Source organism: Bubalus kerabau, chromosome 15 (assembly GCF_029407905.1).
Source record: "Bubalus kerabau isolate K-KA32 ecotype Philippines breed swamp buffalo chromosome 15, PCC_UOA_SB_1v2, whole genome shotgun sequence".
NCBI classification, from domain to species: Eukaryota; Metazoa; Chordata; class Mammalia; order Artiodactyla; family Bovidae; genus Bubalus; species Bubalus kerabau.
The window spans coordinates 20,133,432-20,153,729 of record NC_073638.1 but is presented as its reverse complement, the minus strand read 5'-3'; the positions used below and the strand labels follow the sequence as shown (position 1 = coordinate 20,153,729).

At 41.9% G+C, this 20,298-nt stretch overlaps 1 protein-coding gene across 1 annotated transcript in view; it reads left to right on the top strand.

Annotated features, from left to right (window-relative positions):
- The window catches only part of RDX (radixin), a 107,307-nt gene extending 97,146 nt beyond the window's left edge, over nt 1-10,161 (top strand). The window contains exons 15-16 of the mRNA XM_055547836.1: nt 4,353-4,450; nt 9,570-10,161. Coding sequence (XP_055403811.1) covers nt 4,353-4,419 — 67 coding nt within the window. The 3' untranslated portion in view covers nt 4,420-4,450; nt 9,570-10,161. The remainder of the gene's footprint in view (nt 1-4,352; nt 4,451-9,569) is intronic.
- Nucleotides 10,162-20,298: the final 10,137 nt, after the last annotated feature.

Sequence of the window (20,298 nt, the reverse complement as noted above, 5' to 3'; positions counted from 1 at the left end):
TTGAGATGAAGATGGTTATGGCTAGAAACCGGCCGTTTCAGCTAGTTAATAGATGTTAAATAAAATGTATTTCTGGAATTTGGTGAGCAGGACTTCAGTAATAAGAAGTGAACTTGGTCTAGAAAAAAATTCAAGAGACTGAGGATCAGATTGCCTAGAGAGTTTCAGCCAAAGAGGAGCCACGGAGGAAGGCGGCTGCAGAGGGAGGCCTGAGAAACAAGTCTCTGCAGCCTTGAGACAAGTTCACACTTTAAGTGAGCCACCTGAGGAAATGCCTATGGAGATTTCTAAGCTAATTTCCAGAGCTAAACGTGATGGAATATTTCATTAAAATTCCCCAGCTGGTTTTTTTTTTTTTTTGGTCACTTATTAAAATAATAGAAGACAGAGAAAGTAGCATAATTAAAAACATTCTTCAGATGCTCTGTGTGGATTATTTGCTTTACCTTGTCGATAAAAAATGGATCTGATTTAACTTTCCTAAGAATTCTTTTAAACTACTAGATTTTTGCCTGTGGAATTAAAAGGAAAATTGTACTTTTCGGAGAAAAATCACTAGGATTATATTTTGCTTTGAGGTTAGTAGACTGTAATTACTGAAAAAAGTAGGAGTCATCAAACTTTTTCTGTAAAGATATTAAATATTTTCAGGTCCAGATATTAAATATTTTCAACTTCGCGTGCCAGACAGTTTCTGTCGCATCTCACAGCCCCGCTGTTCTGGCACGAGAGCAGCCATAGGTGATGTGAGTGAAGGAGCCTGGCTACCTTCCAGTAAAACTTTATTCACAGACACTGAAATCTGACTTTCTTATAATTTTATGTGTCATGAAATCATCTTCTTTTGACTTTTAAATCATGGTCTCAACAACAAAAAAAAATAGATGAGCTGAATGGTCCTTGAGCCATAGTTTGCTGACCTCTGAATTAAAGGATTTTAAAAACCATTAGATTCTTCCAAGGGCCAGTGATGCAGCTTTCTCAGCTGTCTAGATTGTTTATTTCATGGTAGAGGGGTTTTATTTTGTAATAATGAAGAGATTTCCTTATAAATTTGAAAATTTTCCAGCAGGGATTCTCAAACTGGGTACATCAGAATCATCTGAAGACTTTGTTAAAATGCCGATTTGCAGGGCTCTTCCCTCCCAAAGTTTCTGATCCAGCAAGTCTATGTCGGGCCCAAGAACTTGGATCTTTATCCAGGAGGCTGATGCTGCTGTTCTGGGACCATACTTTGAGAATCACTTATTTAGAATGAGGATGTGCACCCCTGTGAGACTAACACAGTTGCTTCTTTTACTCAGTGTCCTCAGAGTAGCTATTGACTTCTCTACCTAGAGGGCTTGAGACCTTCAAATTCTAATGATTAAAAGATCAAAGATAATTGGAACCAAATTTATAACTCTCTATTATAGTATTTTTCCTCCATTGATTTCTAAAAGTTTTAAACACATACAAATGAGAGAGTGCTTTCAACAGGGTTAGGGAAAGGAATGTGCCTAGGAGAAAAATGAACAAAGAAATACATTATTATATACAGTACATTTTCTTAGTAAATATATATATAATAGATACTCAGGCATCAGGTTTTAAAACAGTACATTGCCAGTCGCTTTGGCATTCGGTATTCCTCCCCTATCACATCACCCTTTTTTTTTTTTTTTTAACTGTTTGTAACTACAGTATGTCTTCTTTTGCATGCATAGGGACTTGACCTAATTTTGATTACACACACACACACACACACACACTGTCACACACACTCACACACACACCTGTTTTGATGAACATAGCTGTGGTTCATTCATTTTCACTGCTCTGAAAGTGTCTGTCTCATGAATGCACTACAATTTTTCTACTCTCTTGATGCCCACTTGGATTGTTTCTAGTATTTATTATTTTACAAACAGCATAGCCTGAAATCTTCTTGAACATGTTTCCTAGTAATGTAAGCAACAGTATCTGCACCTATGGGGGGGAATTGATCAGTTCAGCTTTTCTGTGTCAGCATCAACTTGTGTTTCAAAGGAAGAGTATATCCACAGTGACTTGAGCACACTTGCTATCACAAACTTTTTGCCAGTTTGAAAGGTTTAAAATGTGCTTTTAGTTTGCATTTTCTTGATTACTAATATAGTTCAGAATTTATCTTAAATTTATGGACCTTTCATGTCTCCTTTGAAATAGCCTTTTTGGCCTGTTTTCTTTAAAAGTTTTTCCACCTTGTTTTGGTAGTTCTGACTAGTTTTGACCCTTTCTTATTGTTCTACATAAATTTTAGAATTAGTTTAAGTACCATAGGGAAAAAACCTTTTTGTTGGAAATACATTAATAGATTAATTTGGAAAAAATTACATCTGTTCAATACTTAAGTATTCCTAGTCATGAATATGTAATATCTCTGGATTTATTTATGTCTTCCTTAATACTTTTCAGTAAAGTTTAAATTTTCCATTAAGATCACCAATTTCTTTTGTTAGACTTATTATTAAGCATCTTAAGCATCTTATTTTTACCATCTTTTTAGTAGTTATATTTTAAAACTATTTGTGGCTGGTATATAAAAATGAAGTTGATTTTTGTTTGCTGATCTTATATTTAAGATTCTTGCTCAATTCTTACTATTTCTCATAATTTCTGAAGCCTTTTGGGCTTTCTGCATAAATAGGCCTCTTCTGCAGTTAATACCGTTCTCAGTCCGTCTTCTCAATCCATATAACTTCTTTTCCTTATCTACCAACTTGATTTGACTAAAGCTTTTGATACAATGTAGAACCTCATTTCTGATTTTAAAAGATCCTTCTAACATTTGCCATGACATATATTTGCTGTTTTGGTAGATGACCTTTATCAGGTTAATGAAACTTCTTTATATGTATATGCCTATTTTGCCAAGAGTTTTTCTTAAATAAAAAGGATACTTAAAATTTGTCAAATGCAATTTCTTTGTATTTTGAGATAATATGTGTGTGTGCTTATTTGTTAGCATATTGAATTAGTAGATTTTTCTAGTATTAAACCAAATTTCATCCTCAGGATACTTAGTATGATTTACGTCCTAACCTGTGGCTTGGCACTCCATGAACAGAGTCACCTGTATTGTGAATATATGCCTTGCTGATGTGTGTGTGTCTCTCACTCACAGCCTCCATCCCCATCACGAGTTGCCGGTTTTTCTTAGAAGGCTTTTAATTTTATGGTGCCACCTGCTGGCGAACTTTCAACATTTCTGATACTCTTCTTCACCTCTTAGGCCAACTGCATGCATGGTTTTCTCTGTTATAACTGTAACCCCTCATTTATTTTTATTTTCTTTCTTATACCATAATATTTATTCACTTTACTCTCCAATCCTCCTTTCTCTTGCTCTTACGAAAAATTTTTTCAGTATACTCAAGAAAATCATTCTCTTTTCCTTCCTTTTCCTTCTCTCCTATTTTGTTCCTTTATGGGTACTATAAATCTACCTCATTGTTAAGAATGATGAGAACAGTGCTGGTTACTAGGGGGAAATATACAGCAATACATTGTAGACTGACGTTTGGTACAATCAAGTGCCAGCTCTGCTAACCTTCAAAGTCTTTGAAAATACTTAAAATTTTCTGTAAAGTGTTCTTAAATTTCAAATACTAGTTAATCACCCTCTAAATAATTCTGCCCATTTAACATCAAAGTTCACTATAAAGAATAAATTGTAAAACTCCTTTGTTTCATTGTTTCTGTGTTCCTTTATCCAAGTTTTGAGACTTCTACTGTATTTTACTACAAAGACGGATGCATTAAACTGCTTGGAAACCAAACTAGTCATCCATAACATGGTTTCCATGGGAAACAGCCCACCACAGCTGCCCTTTTGATAAATAACCCACCTATAAGATAGAGATTATCAGTAACTGCGTTTCCAATTGCTTAACCCTCAAGCATAGAAAATACGGTAAACAATATTTTCCACTCTCCCTGGTCATAAGACTAAGACTAGTTTGTGCGGAAAGGCTGCAACTATGAGAATCCTAGCATCTCTTTAAAAAGGAGATTTAACATTATTCTTATTTTCGCATTGTAATAATTGTGGAGATTCAAAAAGATCCTTCTAACATTTGCCATGACATATATTTGCTGTTTTGGTAGATGACCTTTATCAGGTTAATGAAACTTATTTATATGTATATGCCACAAAAGAAAAGTTAGAGGTTAAAGATTAGGAAAGAGATTGCTTTGGCAATTTGATTACCTAGAGGGCTCTACAGAATGCAGGGGACAAGGGTGCTTCTGGCTTCTGTACTACAGCGTTGGCTTCCTTCTGTATTCTTTTGCTGAAATGCTTTCTAACCTTTCTATGTCTCTCTTAAAAGGTGGGGACCCAAACTGTATGCATTGTTCCAGATGCGTTCTTGCCAAAGCAGTATAAAGCAAATGTAACAGTTAGGAAGAAGGCTCTTTCCCTCACTGGGTAAGTACAACTGGTAACAGATTCCCAGTAGACCTGCCACACCCTCGCCACTTCAGAAGTGCTGGCAGGACCCCCTGAAACCTGAAGCTGTGCATCCACAGCCCCGAGCTTTTAGTCTAGTGAAATGCCAGTCAAAAGAGTTGACCCAGAACCAGCCCTCCCTGTGCAGCACCTAATCTCACCCACTCTAGATTCTTTCTCAGCTGTTTGCCTCTCTTAGCTCTTTGCCAATCAAGAACATTGAGGTCAGACAGAGTTTACTACAGTGAGATTTTAGCAGTAATCTTCGTGAGGTGATTAGACATGCTACTTTAGACTATTCTCTTACTTTGTGAAAGAACCTTCTTGATGTAGAGTAACACTGTGCCGGCTCACACATATGGTACTTGTGTGCTGCTGGAAGGATTTTTTTTTTTTTTGAAAAAATGTTCAGATATACTTTAAAATGAAGTGTCATACCTATGTATTAAGTAAAAGAATTCCAGAATTGGTTCGTAGACCAGATTAGTATTGTGCGTTGATCGCAATTTGGAAATATTTAAAAATCATTGATCAACGTGATTACCACAAGAAATTGTTTCAAAGTTATGTTTCGACTCATCCTATTTCTAAATAAAACTACAGCAATACAAGTTTACCTTATAGATCTTGAATGGTACATTTGAGTCTCCCCAACTTGCTGTTTAAACCTCCCCAAATTCTACACACAAAACTCAGTGAGAATATATTTGAGACAATACTTTAAGACGTGGAATAACTGTTACTTTTTAGATTCTTTTCATGTGACATTAAACAAATGGTGATATATTTTCACTTAGCCTGGATAATTTTTAGAAATGATTTGCTTGTTTGGCCTTGATATTTATTAATTTTCTAATCCCAAACTCCCAATACTTCCCTTCCCAACTCTTACTCCCCTTTGGCAGTCGCAAGTGTGTTCTCTATGTCTGTAAGTCTGTTTCTGTTTCATAGATCTGTGTCAGATTTAGATTTCAAATGTAAGTGACGTCATATGGTATTTGTCTTTCTAATCTGTTTTGCTTGGTACGATATCTCTAGTTCCATCCATGTTGCTGCAAATGGCATTATTTCATTCTTTTTAATGACCTTGACTTCTGGATTGCTATGAATTGAGTTTAAGGTCATTCACTGAATCTCTGACATTCCATGACATCCCCAAAATATTTTCATTGTTTTGAAATCCACTCGAAGGGCTTGATTTGAAAGGCATGTAGCTGTTTGTGACTCCATAGAATCTAATCTTATTCCTGATACTTGAGCTAAAATCCTTGGTTAAAACATGTTCTGAACAATCCAGATTGCCACAAATAATACTGTTCTTAGCTATTTATCTTTAAACCATTAATTCCAATGCAGGCATTTATGTAAGGAACTTCCATTTTGGAAAGTAGGAAGTCAAGAGATACCTGGAATAACAGGCAAGTTTGGCCTTGGAGTACAAAATGAAGCAAGGAAAAAGCTAACAGAGTTTTGCCAAGAGAACACACTGGTCATAGCAAACACCCTCTTCCAGCAACACAAGAGATGACTCCACACATGGATATCACCAGATGTTCAATACTGAAATCAGATTGATTATATTCTTTGCAGTGAAAGATGGAGAAGCTCTATACAGTAAGCAAAAACAAGACTGGGAGCTGACTGTGGCTCAGATCATGAACTCCTTATTGCAAAATCCAGGCTTAAATTGAAGAAAGTAGGGAAAACCACTAGGCCATTCAGGTATGACCTAAATCAAATCCATTACAGTTATACAGTGGAAGTGAGAAATAGATTCAAGGGATTAGATCTGATAGAGCGCCTGAAGAATTATGGGCAGAGGTTTGTGACACTGTACAAGAAGCAGCGATCAAAACCATCACCAAGAAAAAGAAATGCAAAAAGGTAAAATGGTTGTCTTGAGAAGCACAGATAGCTGAAAAATAAGAGACATGCAAGGCAAGGGAGAAAAGGAAAGATATACCCACCTGAATGCAGAGTTCCAAAGAATAGCAAGGAGAGATAAGAAAGCCTTCCTCAGTGAACAATGCAAAGAAATAGAGGAAAACAATAGAATGGGAAAGACTAGAGATCTCTTCAAGAAAATTAGAGATACCAAGGGAACATTTCATGCAAAGATGGGCTTGATAAAGGACAGAAGCTATGTGGACCTAACAGAAGCAGAGGATATTAAGAAGATGTGGCAAGAATACAAGACGAACTATACAAAAAATATTAATGACCCAGATAACCACGATGATGTGATCACTCACCTAGAGCCAAAAATCCTGGAGTGCAAACTCAGGTGGGCTTTAGGAGGCATTACTACAAACAAAGCTAGCAAAGGTGATGGAAATCCAGTTGAGCTATTTCAAATCCTAAAAGATGATGCTGTGAAAGTGCTGCATTCATTATGCCAGCGAATTTGGAAAACTCAGCAGTGGCCACAGAACTGGAAAAGGTCAGTTTTCAGTCCAATCCCAAAGAAGGCCAATGCCAAAAAATATTCAAACTGCCACACAATTGCAGTCATATCACATGCTAGCAAAGTAATGCTCAAATTCTCCAAGCCAGGCTTCAACAGTATGTGAACTGAGAACTTCCAGATGTTCAAGCTGGATTTAGAAAAGGCAGAGGAACCGGAGATCAAATTAACATTTGTTGGATCATAGAAAAAGCAAACAAATTCCAGAAAAACATGTACTTCTTCTTCATTGACTAAGGTAAAGCCTTTGACTGTGGATCACAACAAACTGGAAAATTCTTAAAGAGATGGGAATACCAGACCACCTTACTTGCCTCCTGCAAAACCTGAACACAGGTCAAGAAGCAACAGTTAGAACCAGACATGGAACAATGGACTGGTTCAAAATTGGGAAAGGAGTATGTCAAGGCTGTCTATTGTTGCCCTGCTTATTTAACTTCTATGCAGAGTACATCATGTGAAATGCTGGGCCTGAAGCACAGCTGGAATCAAGATTGCAGGGAGAAATGCCAACCTCAGATAAGCAGGTGACATGACCCTTACAGTAGAAAGTGAAGAGGAACTAAAGAGCTTCTAAATGAAGGTGAAAGAGGAGAGTGAAAAAGCTGGCTTAAAACTCAACATTAAAAAAACTAAGATCATGGCATCCTGTCCCATCACTTCATGGCAAATAGATGGGGAAACAATGGAAACAGTGAAAGACTTTATTTTCTTGGGTTCCAAAATCACTGGGGCTGGTGATCGCAGCCATGAAATTAAAAGACGCTTGCTCTTTGGAAAAAAAGGTATGACAGACCTAGAGAGCATATTAAAAAGCAGAGACATTACTTTGCTGACAAAGGTCTGTCTAGTCAAAGCTATGGTTTTTCCAGTAGTCATATGTGGATATTGAGAGTTGGACCATAAGGAAGGCTGAGTGCCAAAGAATTGATGCTTTTTAACTGTGGTGTTGGAGAAGACTCTTGAGAGTCCCTTGGACTGTAAGGAGATCAAACTAGTCAATCCTAATGGAAATCAACCCTGAATATTCATTGGAAGGACTGATGCTAAAGCTGAAGCTTCAGTACTTTGGCCACCTGATGCGAAAAGCTGACTCATTAGAAAAGACTGTGATGCTGGAAAAGATTGAAGGCAGGAAAAGGGGACGACAGAGGATGAGATGGTTAGAGAGCATCACTGACTCAATGGACATGAGTTCAAACAAGCTCCAGGAGATGGTGAAGGACAAGGAAGTCTGCCATGCTGCAGTCCATGGGGTCGCAAAGAGTCGGATGCAACTGAGTGACTGAACACCACCACCAACAAAATCCTTCCAATTGAAATTTGCCTGATGTTTTGCAATTTTTCCTCATTGATATTCACTCATTAACGTTTTTGCTTTTTAGAGTGAATCCTTTGAGTGAGTTTAACTCTGCTATTGCCATCAGATATAGGACAAGAAAGTTTCTGCATGACTCACCAGAAAAGTCTGATCAAATGACAGACATTTTGAATTGTCCACAGACAAATTTATTAAAGGATCAAGGGAGTTGGCAATCAGCACATCCTTCAGCTTGAAAAGTCACACAGTTGTCCACCTCAGAAGAACAGCTGGGCCCCTCCTTAGCTGATTATAGTGTTATTGACCCAAGGAAAAAGACAGGGACTTCTGACAGGTTTCTGGTCCTGTGGATTTCTCTATCAGAATCCTTAGCCTCTTCCTTGTGATTGAGTGGTCCTGAGGGATTATGATGGCGAGGAATTAGACGTGACATGGATAGGCCATGGACCAACGAACTATAGCTGGCAGGTGTCGTCAGGGATAGAACACCTACAGCCTCGGGTGCCAGGCTGAGTCATGAATCAGCCCCGGAGGCCTCTGGATGTCTGGTGCATTCAGACCAACAGGCTTCTTGTTCTCAACCTTTGCTGCTAAGTCACTTCAGTCGTGTCCGACTCTATGCGACCCCATAGACGGCAGCCCACCAGGCTCCCCCGTCCCTGGGATTCTCCAGGCAAGAACACAAGTGGGTTGCCATTTCCTTCTCCAGTTCTCAACCTTTAGGACTTGTCATTTCTCTGAGGTGCTAGGCTGATTTTGGTTCAGGAGGCTGGGTTAGACCTGATCTGATGACCTTTCCTGGGCCCCTGGTGGTGGGGGAGGGGGAGTGGCCTGAGGTGGGTAAGACAGAACTGGTGAAAATAAAGTGACTGATCCTTTGGGCACACCTGTCTCACGGGCGGCTCAGCTACTTCTCTTGTGATTCACATACAAAGGCTTATCAGACTGTGACGTGAAGGGGAGTTTGTTTATACCATGCTCTCATATCTGCATCAAGATTCTGGATCTGAACACTGCAAGATCTATCATGTTAGATTCCTTCTGAGAACCAAAAAGTAATTCTAGCAAGGCTGAGGTTAGAGTGTAGAGTCTGTGGAACCACCTTTGTTTTGTTGCAATGTGTACATTATTGTGTTTCCTTTGTGGCATTCCATCCCCCTTCATAATTCAGTAGTAAACTCAGTCTTGGCTACGTGTCACCGGAAAGGTGTTCAGGGTGGTGCCCTTTTCAACTGTATTACGGTGATAAATGAAAGTTGTGTTTTCTTCTCTCTTGCCTAATTTTCCTGTTCACTTTCTGTGTCTTCATGCAGGTCCCTGGCATCTGACACATGGCGAGTTTTAGGATAAGGTCATACCAAGACATGCCTGATGATTTGAACATCTTTCTCCCCCAAAGTCCAGAATCTCAGCTGGAGCCCAATGGACAAATGTTCCCTCAGTCAGGGCTCTTGTTGGTGGTTTTTTCCACACCTGTCGACTGTTGGCTTCCCTTTTCTTGCTGTTCTGTCTCTCTCCTCACCCTTCTCGATTGTCTTTCCTAAGGACAGAGCTTAGAGAGCTGGGCCAGGACAGGCGAGCTCTGCACTGCACCCGAAAGTCCTAAGCCAGCATCCTGTCTTCAAGGCTCCATCCTCACAACAGATGCCTGAAGGCGTAGGCTTCTGAGAACCCACTTTTTTCTGCATGACTAGCTTGTAAGGAGGGATAAGCTGAGAGGATTTCCAAGAACTTTCCATTAAAAAAATGTGACATTTTTGGCTTTGAACCGAGAGCAGACTCAGTGGTATATAGCTCTGTTTCCTGGCACACATCTGTGGAATCTGGAAAAATTGTTGCAAAACTCTCTTTCATTCCTGGCTGTTTGTATAACTGTACATAAATGTAGCAATAAATATATTCTAACATCAGCCTGGGGCACTAGTTTCTGCTTGATTCTGCACACTGATGGTGGGCAGTGACTACCACATTTTCGAGGAACTGCCCTACTGGCCAGCGGGCTTGCCTGCCGTGTCTCAGCTTCTCGTCTTCTCCGATTTCACAGAGTGTTAGCTTGGAGTCGGCCAGTGTTTGAGAAAGAAGGCTGAGGGGTATGGTGGCAGAGCTGGGACGTGAAGCCACATTATTAATTTACTAGGTGGCACTATTCCTGACACTGCAAAGTGGCTTGAATGTCTGAGGACTGAAGCGTAGAGGATTGGGTGACAGGTTGCAACAGGAGTCGGCTTTTTCAATAGCCACTCTTACATCCTTGAAGAATGTATTGTGCTTCAATTATATGACAGGTGCTCACCGGTCAGGCACAGAATTACCTCTTAAAGACTTTCAGAAAAACCACACAAAATATGCCAGCATGATATTGAATCTGTCCCTGAGGTTTTCCAAGGGCACTAAGTAAGTCTGGTTGTTTTAGAAACTGTGCCTTTCCAAAGGGAGCACATAGGAAACAACTTTTTTGTTATGCCGTTTGTCAACTTCAAGAAATATTTGTTCCCAGACTGGTCTCATAGTTTATTTGAAGTCTTTGCTTTATCAGGCATTTTTTATAACTTGAAAGATAATCACATACTTTGTGTGGTTTCTTATCACACTGCGGTTTCCCAGGCCGCTCCTTGATGACAAGCGGCAGGTGGTGTAGAAGCATTCGGCCTTAAGGCCTGGGGGTGCAGTGCAGCCCGGAGCTGGGATCCTGTGGCCGGGGTTCTCAGGCAGCACTTGAGAGACTGCTGTTCTGTGTTAAAACAATGCAGACTGAAACACTTGAGGAAATCACCTGGTTGGGGCCTTTGAACCACTGATCAGGTAGCAATCCAAACAGCCAGGTATGTGCTTACTTTCACCTTTTAATAGATCCATCGGAGGCCCCGAGGCTTGAGGTCAACAGGGAAAGGCGCAGCGTGGGCTGCTGCTACTGCAGCCGATTCCCATGTGCTACCATCAGACGGATCTTTCCACACACAGATCGGTCTGGCTGTGACTGTTGATATGGGGGAAATACCAGAAAAGAGACAGGATGAATGATCAGTTGCCTCTGTTACAGTGCGATAAGAGAGAAACACAACTATAGATAATGCCACATAACCAGCTGCTCACAAGCTTGTTCGTGGAGGTGGGGAGGGTTGCGGATTTTCAGCCTGTGGGTGTCAAACCTAGGCATGGGTCATGGTGAAGACCCTGGATGGGTCCCTACAGTGCCCTGGGCCTCGGATGCGTCTGCCAGAAAATGAGACATTTGGACTAAATGTCTAAAACCCTTTCTGATCTTTGGGTTAGGAAGGGAGTTAGCTTCCTTTGGTCATGGGGGAGGCACAGGTGGGCAGCTGGGAGTTGAAGAGAGTCTGAAGCTCACTCATTTTCAGGTTATAAGAAATGCGTGAAGATAACAAGCTAAAGCACCACCTTTGTCAAACCCTTTCTGAGGAAACAACATACTCAGCTCCCACTTCCTGTGGGAGAGGAAACTGGCCGGACTCCTCGTGAGCTCTCTTCTGCAGGGGCAGAGAGGCTGCGGTCTACACTGGGCCCTGGGACTGATGGGTGGGGAGTTGAAGCCTCAGCACAAGAAGCCCCTTTTCTTCAGGAACTGCTCACACCAACAGAGGCGGCAATGCCGTGAAGAGCGCCAAGGCCCTTGTGAACTGCTGGACTTCAGTCCTGCTCAAGCCAAGCTGTCAGGGGCATAGCCACTCAAAGGGAGAAATGCCGATCACTCCCAGTCACTTAGGAACGCATCGGTGGGCAGCGTGACCTTCGCCCAGCACAGACACAACTGCTCTAGCACAGCGCCTCTGCCCCCTTGGCCTCCGCTGGCCCCCTCCTTCCTTTCCAGGCAGTGGGACAGGTCGCTTGAGTGGTGAGTTTGCAGAGGAATCGTGTTCCCACTCCTGTTCTCTGTCCCCAGGAAACACACACCATCTTGGCTCCTCCATGCCATACTTCCAATGAGGCAGGCCTGGACTCCTGCACGAGACAGGTGTCTGTCAAATTTGGGATTCAGTATTAGAATCCGCCTGCAATGCAGGAGGCCTGGATTCAATCCCTGGGTGGAGAAGATCCCCTGGGAAAGGAAATGACAGCCCAGTCCAGTATTCTTGCCTAGAGAATTCCGTAGACAGAGGAGCCTGGCAGGCTACAGTCCACAGGGTCGCAAAGAGTCGGACACGACTGAGCAACTGACACACACATTAGGGAGCCCAGTTTCGCACAAGCCCAGCTGAAGGTGATCATGTGAGTTTCACCTGCTTACTATTTTGCTTTAATTCTCAGTTTCACTCAGTGGTTTTACTTTCAACTTTATGAGCATCAGTATCATCTGGAGGGTTTGTGAAACCACAGATGTCCCCCACCCTACCCTGCCCCCCAGAGTGTCTGATTCTTGGGTCAGGGGTGGGGCCCAGGACAGGGGACCACACTTACAGGCCCGGGGGCACTGAACAGAGAGGAGTTCTGTTTACTGGTTTTGTCAAACTCCAGAACCAAATGTTCTCGAGGCTGTCTGAGTCAGCTGGGTGCCCTTCACTCACCTGGGGCCAGAAAACATTCTTGGTCTGTATGAGTAATTCTCGCAGATCAATGTCCTCTTCTAGCCCACAGCCTTGGGCAGGAACAAATGGTTGTGGATTATGCTCATTTCTGTTCTGAGTAAAACATGAGCGCAATCAATTTTAGCCATACAGCAGCCTGAAGTACTGATTTAAAAACAGAATCCAAGACATGTACGGTTCTCCTTTGATAAATGGAAAGAAAAAAAGTTGCTGCTGTGCCCGCCACCCCAGCACCACACAGTCTCTCCCACAGGACTGAGCAGCAGTCTGTTCCCCTGGCCAGAGGCTGGACCCCCCTCCCTACCCCGCCCACTCCCTTGGCCACTGGTTCCCTCCACCCAGCTCTCCTTGCTGTTGGGTCTCTGCTTTGCTCCAGGCCCTTGGCAGAGTATTACTGCGAACAACAAGGTTTTGCTTTACAATCTGAAAGAGCCGATGCCTCTCAAAACCATTTCTTTTCCCCTGGGATGATACAGTTAGCCCCCCCAAATGTTGGATCGATCAGAGGGGAGGGCTGTGCCGGCAGAGCTTGCCCGTGGTTGCAGGGGGAGGTGGGTGCACTTTGACCCCACGGAGAGATGGGAAATTGTGCTTGTGCCTCCCATTCAGCAAAGAAGGCTCAGGAAGGCAGTCTGGTGACACTGCTACCTGTTTCAAAGGACGCAGAGACCTGCAAGATGGGCGGCAAGTCAGGAACCACACCCCTGGTGGGGCTCCCCACCCCCGCCCCTCAGCTCCCGGGCACTGAGGCCACTAGAGCCGGTCGATCCTGGAATGACTGTGTATCTTAACCACAGAACAAGAATCTGTGGCTGGATTCAAAGGTTCCCTGAACCTCCGCTTTAACCACTTGGCATTTCCCACTCCCAATCTGGGAAGCGGATTCAAAAGGCTGTAAATTGTTAGAAAGATGGAGGGGGATCTCTGGAAGCCTGTCGCTGTCTTCTTCCCCACAGCCACTTGATGGTCTCAGCCGCCGGCGTACTCTGGCTGGGGCTGGTGAAGGGGCAGAGCTGAGAAAGCTCCCCCGCAGGGAGACTCAGAAGCAGAAAGAAAGGCTGGGGGGTGTGAAGCTCTGCGCCCTGACGGGGAGGAACCTGGGCCTGGCGGCCTGGTCCCCGAGCTGCCCCTGGGCCAGCGGCCTCCTCGGGGCCCCCCTTGGCCCCTCCTGCAGCTCCCCACCTCCAGAGCTCCGCTCAGCCCATGCCGCTGAGCGTGGACTGGGACCTTCACTTCCCTCCGCTGGCCTCCCAGCCTCATGATGTGCAGCATTTTAACATGGGTGGCCTTCACAACTGCGAGAGGCGCTTTGTCCTGAATTTGTTAATCTGGTAACAGACACGGCAAACTGATAAATCTCCTCTGGAGTTTACTCAATAGCATTTCATGTAGTCATAAATTTTATTTGCAGTCTCCCTTAATCTTTTCAAAGGCATGTTTGAAATAATTATTCAAATGAATGAGAATTACATCTTTAGAGAGTGGAGGGGGAGAAGAAAGCTTTGAAGGCTGAGGTAGTGACAAGGCCAGTTTCCTAGACCCCACTGGCCGGTGCCCGCGTGCGTCCCGAGGGCGGAGGCCACCCCGCGCTCCCAGCCCCGCGCCCAGACCCGAGGCCGCGGGATGGGAGCACCGTATTCAGTCCCTCATGCGGCTCTCCAGGGAATTTGTTCGACAACGAATTTAACTTTTCAATTGGTGCAAATGGAAAATGCAAATGGCAGCTGCCTCACACAGAAGCTGCTGTGTGCTCAGAAGGCCTTGTCAGGAATCTGAAAGCTAAATGGGGCTTTGAAAAAGACACCTGAGGGGGACTCTGTGCGTGACCGGAAACATTAGAAATGAGTGTACTGCCTTTTCCTCTCGAGGACTTACAAGGAGCGCCAAGGAGTGGAGATGGGGGTCCAGACTGTAAAACCACGTCCATCCACCACAGAACCGTTTTGCTTATCAGAGGGGCTGTGGCCTGGGCCCTGGGCCTAGCAGCTGGGCCAGGCCAGTCCTCATAGGCCTTCCGACCGGCAGCTCTCTGGGAAAACTTTCCTCCCACACAAGAGACAGGCTGCTCATGACTCCACACAAACCAGATGGGTGTGCGTCTGGTAAAGTTCTGGTACAGTTTTCCAGGTCTTGCCCTGCCCCCAGGTTGAGTCAGCATGTCTCAGAATGTACAGTGGCTACATAATGCCACAGGTGTGGCATTCCTCAGAACTAGACTTGAATAAAATAACACACCTAGGATGATCATGGGTTCATTCGTGTCTCGCAGCAGAATAATAAGAAAAAAAAAGAGTTTGGAAGCATGTAATGAGGCATTTGCTTTTGAGCAAGTGCTTTAAAGTCTTAAGTCTTCTCATTTGTAAAATAGGGATAATGCCTGTTTCGTGTGATTATACTTTATCTATTGTACCAGACCTTCATATGTGAGTGGTCTCCCCACAGCTCTCTCTCTCCAACTGGAGTGGGTAGCCTGTTTCCTTCTCCAGGGGATCTTCCCATCCCAGGGATTGAACCCCCACGGTCTCCCACATTGCAGGTGGATTCTTTACTGTCTGAGCCACCAGGGAAGCCCTTAAGAGCAGCAGTTAGTTATAAACCACGAAGTACCAGCTCCTGTGTCCAGACTGGCTTTGTAGGTTTTGATGGGTGAGGGGCCAATGTCCCCTTCCTACAGGTCAGCGGGGAGGGGCAGACAGGTCTGCACAGCCTCACATTCAGGAGCGAAACAGGCGCTCAGCCCACAGCCTACTGAGAGCCTACTGAACTATAGCTTCTGGAAGGGTTTATGTTTTATTACTGTTATTTTTGTTATTCATTTCCTCATTAAAATACTACACAAAATCTGTAAGCCAAGAAGGGCCAGCCACAGGGATAGCAAGGACATGGGGTGCCAAGAACTCTTCAAAGGGGAAAGTGTCCCTTCTGAAAGGCACATGGGCATGGAATATTCATTACACTAATGGCTAGAGTCCAGCTCTTCTGCAACATAACGGATAGACAGGAAGGCTCTCATGAAAACATCTCAAACAACTGTTTTTTAAGCACCTCGCATTCACCTGACAATAGCTGTCATTAAATGCACACTACAGATCGATGTGTTCAGAGGGTTTAACTCATTTATTACCTCTGTAACATGCCTGTCTAGTGGTTTTCCCTACTTTCTTCAATTTAAGAAGAAATTATCATGGGAAATAGATGGGGAAACAGTGGAAACAGTGTCAGACTTTATTTTTGGGGGCTCCAAAATCACTGCAGATGGTGACTGCAGCCATGAAATTAAAAGAAGCTTACTCCTTGGAAGGAAAGTTATGACCAACCTAGATAACATATTCAAAAGCAGAGACATTACTTTGCCAACAAAGGTCCGGATGTGATAGTTGGACTGTGAAGAAGGCTGAGCGCTGAAGAATTGATGCTTTTGAACTGTGGTGTTGGAGAAGACTCTTGAGAGTCTCTTGGACTGCAAGGAGATCCAACCAGTCCATTCTGAAGGAGATCAGTCCTGGGATTTCTTTGGAAGGAATGATGCTAAAGCTGAAACTCCAGTACTTTGGCCACCTCATGCGAAGAGTTGACTCATTGGAAAAGACCCTGATGCTGGGAGGGATTGGGGGCAGGAGGAGAAGGGGACAACAGAGGATGAGATGGCTGGGTGGCATCACTGACTTGATGGATGTGAGTCTGAGTGAACTCCAGGAGTTGGTGATGGACAGGGAGTCCTGGCGTGCTGTGATTCATGGGGTCGCAAAGAGTCGGACACGACTGAGCGACTGAACTGAACGTGCCTGTCTTTACCTGTAGGATGTATGCGGCAAGATGGTTGCCTCCAAAGGCTGTACTCTTAACATAGACATACATTTTTAAAAAGGTTAAAGACCTTAAAAGAAAACCTTTAAAACACTGAAAGACTAAAAAAAAATAAAGCTTATAAAAAGGCTTAAAACACCAAATGAACATCATTAATTTAAAAAGAGCATCTGAGGCTGAGGATAAACGATGTTAAGTACATACCCTAACTAATGAGAGGGCCAACTGGAGGTATTTTGTTTAGAATAAGTTCATCATTACAGTTTCTTTTTATAATCTCCTCTTCCTGAACGTTAATTGATTCATTAGTGAGCATGAATCTTTTCTCTTTAGACAAAAGTTCTAGGTGGGGGAGAAATAAACTACTAGCCCTAGCCAACACTGTAGTCTAACACTCTCTGAGATTCTCAGCTCAGACTCTCCCACCTAATACTGTGGATTTGCTGAGTTCTCTGCCAACCATAGTTTAACATGAAAAATCAACTTTGCTGACAAAGCTGAAACAAGTTACCTAAATACATAAGATCCTAGTTAAAAAGCTTAAGTGGGTGGGGGTGAGGGGAAGAGTATACTTAATAATGGCAAATAGCAACTTTAGGAAAAAAAAATAAGAAAAGCAATGAGGGGTAAAAGAAATCTGTTATCTGAAATGAAAAATTCCTAAGAGGTCGCAAAAGAAGTGAAGGGAACCTACTGGGGGCAGCATTAGTAAGATACTAAACTTGATTCATACAAGGAGAGATGCAGAAAGACCTTTACAACAAAGATTCACAAGAGGTGATAAAGAAGCCTCAAGGCAAAGCCACAAACAGCCTGAGTTAATCAATGATGGGACATTATTAGAACCATAAGGTAGGACTAGTTGTCTTTGGCATTTGATTCTGATTGTCATAGGAATTAATCACAGCTCTAACACACACTGACACTGAATGTGTGCTGACGCTACAGAGGACGCGTCTGTCCTACGCGCTGCAGGCAGGCGGGCGGGCCATGGGGCGAGGGGAGGACGCTTGTCATTAGAGGGCTTCCGTGCTGCTGCGTGTCACTTTCTTCAAGAAACAAAAACAGACCACCATAAGAAAACTGAATTTTTTAATATATATTTTTTTTTCTCAGAGGCAGAATCACATAGCTGTTTTGATATGGATTTCTGGTAGGTCTAAAATACTGCTTTTTTGGAGCTGTAAAAATCTCATTACACAAACACACAGAACAGACATAGAACAAACAGAATCACATGAATTCATCAGATGGTTATTCTAAACATATTCTTCGCCTTGTTTTCTTATAAGTTTGAAGGATCAAATTGGAATTTCTACTCTCAGCAAACGACTCTGATTTGGGAGGATAAAACCTAGCAGAAAAAGATAAAGTCCGTAACTGGGTTCACTGGCAATGCCTTGTCCGCATGTTTGTGGAAGTGTGCACGTTGACGGGTGTTCTGTATTAGATGAGATGTTTATAATTTCCCCAAAATGAAGAAAGTCTTCATATTTAAAACACATTCTTTATAAAAATAAACCATTGTTCTTCAATGTTATCTTCCCTTGAGGCACAAGTTGCTTCAAGAATGGGGTCAAAAGCTTTAAATGAACAATTTGTTATTCATCTGAAATATCTAGACAGAAAATTGACAAATTCGGTATACGGTTTAAAAAATGAAATTTTACACTATCTATAAAAGTGAACTGAAACATGCACAGAATTTCTTTTTTTACTGCCAAATTGTCAAGTGGTCAAAACCTTAAACTGTTTTTCAATCTGAAAGACTAAGAGCTTTAGGGAAAAAGCCACTCCCAACATAACAAAGTATTATTGTAACGGAAGCAAAAAGCAGGTTAACAGAAGGCATTAAAGAAAAAAAAACAAAAACACACATTTAAAACCGTAAACACCCGTTAAAACTAGAGTTATATTCCAATTTTAAAAGAAACTATAGCAACTTAAGTGGATGACAACATTCAAAACTACGGTTCCAACAGATGTGATTTTATGATGTTAACATCACTTACAAAGCACGGTGAATGAACATGCTCAGTGGGGTACTCCAATGAATTTGAAACCATACATGATCCTGTTAAGAGTATTTCACTGAGGACAGTCCTAAGGTGTCTTAAATCTATACTAAAGGTTTGGATAGAGAAAGCAGGTATACATTTTGTTTCTTATAAAGAGATTCACAATACAACAAGTGCACTCACAATTATACTAGTCACAATTTTTAATTTTACAGAATAAAGTTTATAGCATGTAAACTTACAATATATTTATCTTCTTTAAAACCATTTTTAAAGAAGGGCCAATCTGTCATTTTTTAGAAATCAAAAACCAACAGAAAAATGTAACTGATAAATGTAGTCTTTAAAATATTTTATGGCTAATTATATGCTAATTTTCAAAATACAACAGAATTTTTGGTCCATGAGGCCCTTAAAAAACCAAAAGGTAGGTAAGGATTCCCATTTATCAGTACAAAGTTCATGAAAAAATTCCAATATTTATTAAAACATCTTTTTACAGAATGCTTTTTTTGGATGGTTAACAAGAAATTATCTCTACTAAATAATGGGTGTGACCAGGCAGAAAACATAAGTGAATTAAGATGCTTTTAATATGTGACTATCTGAGAAATCTTTTTAAGGTCATCAATAGTGGATTTTCTTTGAATGCCAACTGAAATATAAGTATGATTTCTTAATGTATATCAGTAATTTGCTGCTTAATATACCTGTTTTTCTCCCTCTAGGGTAGGAATCAGCAAACTCTGGCCCCTGGGCCAAATCTGGCCTGCAGCCCCTTTCTGTGAGCGTATAACTGACATACAGCCATGCCCATTCATGTATGTATTTTCTGTGGCTGCTTCTTTCACTTTAAGGGATGAGGGGAATGGTTTACAGAGACCATATGATTCTCAAAGCCTGGATTATTTACTATCCTATCCTTTACAGAAAAAGTTTGTCAACCCTTGCCCTGCAGGGTCTCCTAGACCAATATAAAATAATGCATTTACTTCTCTACTGTTATTGACACTCTGCTTTCTCAGTGTATAACAAGGAAACTCAACATACTAGCTGAATTTCTGTGTTTAACATATTTGGAACACAACTGATCTCTCCAGCCATAATCTGTTTGATTTTAGGTCACTCAGAAATTCTCCAGGAGCTGGATGATAATAAAATGGATGAGCCACATCTAAAAGAATGGCCAGGAAACTCTACATCCTATTTATCTTGAATAGGAAGCTGAGTAGCAAGAAGAATAATGAAAAGCAAATATCCCTTAGGGTAATTGCCATTAAGTCAGGGGAAAAACAGCTCGAGTTTTCAAAACACACACAGACATATCCAGAGCCATCCATCCTCCCATCTATTACAACAACTACAACATAAAGTATATTTGTTTTATAAATATATTACTGTCTATATACATATAGATACATCCATAAAAGACATGTTAAATAATTATCTGTATAAGCAATACTACTTTAAGTTTTTTGTGTGTTTTAAAATTACACATTCTATTAAAATTATTAAAATAATTCTTTAAAAATATCAGGAATAAAGCCAGTAAAGAGTTGCTTTCCATTCGAGTGGTTCTAAATCTTATCATTGGTCATCCAGACTCCAGACTTGGTCGTCCACAACTCAAAGAAACAGTTCAATTAAGGAAAAGTTAGCCATCAAAAGCGTAA